The 6,103-nt window shown below is 33.0% G+C and overlaps 2 protein-coding genes across 2 annotated transcripts in view; both read left to right on the forward strand.

The window, feature by feature from the left end:
- LOC109588957 (exosome complex exonuclease dis3-like) overlaps window positions 1–64 on the forward strand; it is a 2,047-nt gene extending 1,983 nt beyond the window's left edge. Inside the window, exon 2 of the mRNA XM_020005061.1 lies at window positions 45–64. Within this exon, the coding sequence (XP_019860620.1) occupies window positions 45–64 (20 nt within the window). The remainder of the gene's footprint in view (window positions 1–44) is intronic.
- LOC100641698 (helicase with zinc finger domain 2-like) overlaps window positions 22–6,103 on the forward strand; it is a 6,557-nt gene continuing 475 nt past the window's right edge. Inside the window, exons 1-8 of the mRNA XM_020005062.1 lie at window positions 22–841; window positions 900–1,021; window positions 1,074–1,226; window positions 1,649–1,792; window positions 1,839–2,124; window positions 4,935–5,295; window positions 5,377–5,613; window positions 5,908–6,079. Coding sequence (XP_019860621.1) covers window positions 204–841; window positions 900–1,021; window positions 1,074–1,226; window positions 1,649–1,792; window positions 1,839–2,124; window positions 4,935–5,295; window positions 5,377–5,613; window positions 5,908–6,079 — 2,113 coding nt within the window. The 5' untranslated portion in view covers window positions 22–203. The remainder of the gene's footprint in view (window positions 842–899; window positions 1,022–1,073; window positions 1,227–1,648; window positions 1,793–1,838; window positions 2,125–4,934; window positions 5,296–5,376; window positions 5,614–5,907; window positions 6,080–6,103) is intronic.

The following is a 6,103-nucleotide window of genomic DNA, read 5'->3' on the forward strand; positions in this document are numbered from 1 at the left end:
AAGATATTACTTTGAGTTCAGAACACTGGCTTGTAACACACCAGTATCTGAAGTGTCAAAATAAAGACAATTTTAAAAAAGTAGAAAGTTTAATTCTCCAATTGCAACAAGAAGCCAGTAAAGACAAACCCCAGTCAAGAAGTGATGAAGAGAGTGTTGCAATAGCGTATGAAATTCAACGACCTTTTACAGCTAATGATATAATGACAGTTTGGCTAGGAAAGTCTCTTAAAGAGTGTCTCCCAACACCAGCTATTCAATTAATGGAGATAGCACCAACAGTTCGTGTGTGCCTTCAACATAACAAGAATCCTTCTCTCTGCTTCTCTGATGTACAGCTACAAAAAGCATCACGTGATACAGCATACCACTCAATAGAACAGTATGTAGAGCTTTGGAGTAAAGTGTTAATTGCTGAGTCTGCTAATGAAAGTGTCAAAACAAAGAATCTCATATTCATCAGACTCGCTCCTTTAAAATGGAACAAATTTACTCGAGTTGATAATTGTGTTGATGATCCTTACTATTTGCCAAATGAAGTTTCCCTTGTCATACCTCCCAGGAATCAAGACTCATTGGATTTCATTAGTATCAAATCTGGTGACTTTCTATGTGTTCGATATGAGATTAGTGATAGTCTCAATGCTGTCTATCACTTTGTTGTAACCAAAGTGAAGCGAAATGAAAATAACAAAACTAAGAAAAAGGATGAAGACGTTATAATAAGAATGTGTGCTGAAGGTGATCACTCATGTAGAGTCACAGAGAATATGTATCAAGAATTGAAAAAAGGAAACCAAAATTGTGAGATACAAATAATACCAATGCCAGATTCTTTTCAGTAAGCAATGGAACAATTGGTATTTTTAATTATTATTTTCATATCATAATTCTTTTAGCCGAGTATATGGAAGATTAAAGGAAGCATTGAGAGTTGATGACAACTGGTCTAGCCTTTCCAAAACTATTGCAATTTCCGACACAAGATCAATAGATTTTAATAAATTCACTGTTGTGAAAAGTAAATTTAAAACAGTTATAGTTTGTTTTTTATGCATGTATTCACAATTCAGAGCAATCTAAGATCTCACTAAAAGTATTCAATGATAATCCACTAGCAAAGCAACTATGGAAAGGAGAGGGTGGCATTGAATTAAATCCTATACAGCAAGATTCAATTAAGAGAGCACTGACAAACAGTTTTCAGTTGATCCAAGGACCTCCAGGTAATGAGAACTATAATTATGACCATGTTGAAGTTTGAATCATTTTAAATCATGCTTGTCTACTGTCTGCCATTTATAAAAAGTAGTTCCAAAATACATATCTATTTTTGAATTATTGATGATACCGCTTTACTTTACTTTTGTAATTTATAAGATATTTTTTATGGAAATAATTTTTTGGAATTGGCAGTACCCTAAATAATGATTGCATTTAGATCTAAATGAATAGAGGTTTAATTTTGTGATTAAATCAGTACTAATTTGTGACAATTGAAAATCACTAAAGTGTTGCTCCTCAGTTATGCTGATAATGATAATTTATAATTTCACATATCGCATGAGCTTTGAATAAAGTAGCTAAACTAAAACTTCAAAACACTGTAATGATTAGTATTAATTATTATTATACTTACTTGCTATAGGTACAGGAAAGAGTGAGACTGGGGCACATTTAGCTTACATTTTTTCATTAACTAATAAAGAAATATTTGAAGAAGATCCAACATCTTCCTTTAAGTCAGTACTGTATTGTGGTCCCTCTAACAAATCAGTAGATGTGGTTCATAGTAAGTAATTTATGGAAAAGTGCAGTTTAACTTCGGTATTTTATAGAAAACCTGCATTTATTGAATGAGAAATTGGGAAGCAAAAGATTAAAAATTCTTCGTATCTATGGACGTACTCATGAGCGTATAGACTACTCAGATCCTGTTTTTGATCTGACACAAAAAAGAGCAGAAAAAGATGATAATGATGGTGGTCTTGTCTTGGAAGAATTTCGTAATGAATCTCTACACAAAATAATAAGGCAAAATTTCCCTGAAATAAGAACTACTGAAACAAAACTACAAAAACTTCTAAGTCAAAGTATCATTCCATCATCAACTGAAAGAAAGAAGTAAGTCTTTAGTGACATACTAGATAATTTAGACCCCGGGACAATTAAAATTATAATTGTAATTGAGGCTTAAGCCTTAACAAAATGTAATTAGAATTTTATCAAAATTAAGTTGTTGAAGTGTATACTGAATCAATGCAGGGAAAATGCTCTCAATTTACCTCAATAGCCACTTCACATTACATGATCATATGTACATGTACTATACATGTAGATGAAAGTGTGGCTATGAGAATTTCCCAGTATAGTACTCAGCTTCTTGCCAACTCATGAAGCGTGCTGTTTAGCAAGCTTTATAAAAAACCCTTATCCACAGTACTTTGTCAAAAATGGCTAGGAAAGAATTCTCCATTGTTATTATTGTATTTGATGCATATGTACCGTATTTCCTTGAATAAGGGCTTAGGTGTTTATTGCTTATCAGAGGCAAAAATCACAAAAAATAAAATAAAAAACCAAATCTGGGCTTGAACCCACAACTCTATATTCCTGGAAAAAATAGGCTATTTGAACCTCTCTAAAATTAGGGCACATAATACTGGCTCAAATACACATATCTATGGTAGGCACTTATTTGAATAGGGCCCTTATTCAAGGAAGTACGGTACATGTTTTGATTTTGTGTATCAAGTTTGAGCCAATTCCAATCAAAATTAAATTTTAAGAACATAAAAAATTAAAAAAAACAAGATTGAGTAGGATTCCGAACGACCAACGAAAATACGAAATGGAAATCCTACTCTCGTAAGGCAAATTCTACTTTACATTGTACTTTTAATGTTCTTATGTAAAACTTATGAATCACCTTGCAATGTAGAGTAGAATTTGCGTCACGAGATTAGGATTTTCATTTCGTATTTTCGTTGGTCGTTCCGAATCCTACTCAATCTTGTTTTTTTTTAATTTTTTATGTTCTTGTTTTTGTTAATTTTTAAATAATATTTATAATGTTTTTAGTTGCAATTGTGATACTTGTTGATTTTATGCAAACAGTAATTTTCTTTATTATTATTATCATTGTTATGACTTTACAGCATTTACTATGAGAGACAGCAGTCACAGCATTAATAGATATGCTGAAGGAATATCTACTATACTGATGACAAGTGAAATTAATACTATAGTCTTGACATGAGTTCTTGTTCAAGAAACTCCATCTTCCCAGACTTCCCTGCAATTCTGTAGCTATATATTCCTGTTCTTCCTGATGTCAAAGTCATAATCATTGCATTATTATAACTTTAATTGTTTTTTAAAATAAAATAATTCATTGCACACTTGGTAAAAGAATAATATGTAAGATTAATACATTCTTTTAGCTGGAAACCTCCACTAAGTAATGCAATTGATCCCAAGCACAGCTAGCCTACCTAGATTAAAAAATTGATTGCTTTTCCCAGTTCTGAGATCTGAGCATGCGCGACCACGCCCAAATTTTGGAGCACATGCTCTATAATTAACAAAATGGCGACAGGAGGTAAGCTGGCATGATACAGCAGTCATAACGTCACTTTTTCTTATCTTGGAGAATGATTTTAGGGGACATGGATCCGCGCATAGACTTTTGGAGTAGACTGGTGTAAGAATTATAATTCTAGCACCAGTCAAGATCGAGATACAGCTCGCCAACTGAATTTCCAGGACTTGATGACGATGATGATGAAAAAAAGGTGGCTGATCAAAACGGCCGGTTCGCCGATTTTTGAATTTCCTCTTAGACTAGGTTTAGAGCCACGCTAGTGGTACCAATGGAGTCCTCTGGTCAAGATGAGGTCCTCTATAAAGTCTGGTAAGCATAGGAGCTCGTTTTTCCCAGTATAGCAATTAGCAAGGCTGCAAAGTAGTGGCAGCCATTTTGTTTGGGGGTGAATCCGTAGATATACGACTGTGAATCCTACTTAGTAACGCTACCACGTTACTAATATGTATTTTTTAAGTTGCTCAAAAATCTGGCCCAAGACTATATACTATAGTAGACAGTTTCGGGCCAAATTTTGTCAAAAACAGCTAGGTGAGAATTCCTAATTTTATAATTTGTGACCATAATTGACAAAACTGAGGTACCTTATGGCGGATAGGAAAATTGGTCTTTATACTTTATACCCTACAAAATCCAACTTCCTGACCTCCATTTATCATCAATTTACTCCAGAGGATGCAAAAAGTTACCATGTAACTTTTAGAAACAATGGTGGTCAGACAGAGCACTCACAGGTTAATATTTTTCATTAAAATCATGAATTTAAAAATCCGCCATAAGGTACCTTTTGTCAATTATGGTCACATTTTTATGATACATACACATGCTCTGATGTTGTATATCATCAAAATTGAATTTATTGTAAGAATTGCTTCAAAAGCCATGCACTATAGTGCAGTGCTTGTAAGCTGTTAGCTCACTTAGACTAATTTGTAGAAAATCCTGGGGACAAATACGTTATTACTTCTACTGTATGACAGTTGAACTGCTGTTTTCTTTAGAACAAGCCATGTTTTTTGCATACAAAAACATATCAAAAATAGTATTTTAATTGAAATTATATCAACATGGCATTTTTAATCGAGTCTACTTTTACAAAAGGAGCGTATTGTAATTGAGGTTTTGTACTTGACCCAAGGTCTGCTATGTTATTAGATCTACATGTATGTAATCATGAACTTCCGTAAATTAATGTAACATACATACATCTAATGCTTATAAAATGGAATAAATACTACAACATGTTAAAAGTGCAAATTACTTTGGTAAACTGATACAAAATTATTGTTATTCATTATTAATAATATATGATATTTTTTATTTTGTCTAGTTATAAAGATATGATAACTTCTTCAGAGAAAAGTGAAATTCAGAATAATTATGATGTTATTCTTTGCACTTGTAATGAAACATGCAGTCGGCGATTGTTGAATTCCAAAGACATACTAGCTCAGTGTATAATAGATGAATCTGGTATGGCCACTGAGCCTGAGACAATAGCTGCAAGCAGTTTATGTGAACATGTAGTGCTGATAGGAGATCACAAGCAGCTACAACCAGTCATAAAATATCCTCCAGCCAAAGAGTGTGGCCTGGGTACTTCATTGTTTGAAAGATATGCCAACCAGTTTGAGAGATATGCTGAAAGTGAAGATTCTTACTTGATAACATTGGAGCTACAATATAGAATGGTAAGTTAATTGCCATTCCAGTAAGTGTATGCTACAACAATTATTGGTGTTTAGGTAACAAGCTTTTTTTATTTTGTGTAGCATTCATTCATATGCCAAGGACCATCGGGTATTTTCTATAACAGTAAATTAAAGGCTGATCAAATTGTCAAAGAAAGACGTCCGCTTACTCAATCCATAGATTTGTTTTGGCCTAGAGGACAGCAATACCCTGTTTTGTTTCTGAAAGTTTATGGAGTAGAAAAATTTACTGATAGCAAGCATTCAAAAGAAATAGATTCTCATTCTAAATGCAATGAGCAGGAAGCTAAAGCAGTGGTAAGGCATTTTTATTCTGTATTAGCAGAGTGTATGTGATGCATGCATATACATTTAAGTATGCTTTGTGCTGCAGCAAACTACTTTTACTTTAGCATCCAAAGTTTAATTTTTCCTCATCAAAATAATTATTTTTGTCATAACTCTGAAATAGCAATATTTTATCACTATGTGTACCATAACAAAATTGACCAAAATCTTGCTAGATTAAAATTTGTCATGTACAATATCAGTTGAAATTGCATTGTATTATTTTTGCAGGATAAATGTGCCATAATGTTTCGTTTCTTTTAGTTAAAATGTATTAAGAAGTTGGTGATGAATCATAATGTTAAGCATGAGAGCATAGCTGTCCTCACTCCTTATGGGGCACAAAAAAATCTTATTACTGACATGATAAAAGATGACCTTGAGCTAAAACCATACTGGAAAAGTTTAAGAGTTGCTACTATTGTTGAGAGCCAAGGTATTATACATAGATAGATGCATT

Source organism: Amphimedon queenslandica, unplaced genomic scaffold (genome assembly GCF_000090795.2).
Source record: "Amphimedon queenslandica unplaced genomic scaffold, v1.1 AMPQUscaffold_11747, whole genome shotgun sequence".
In the NCBI taxonomy this organism is placed as follows: domain Eukaryota; kingdom Metazoa; phylum Porifera; class Demospongiae; order Haplosclerida; family Niphatidae; genus Amphimedon; species Amphimedon queenslandica.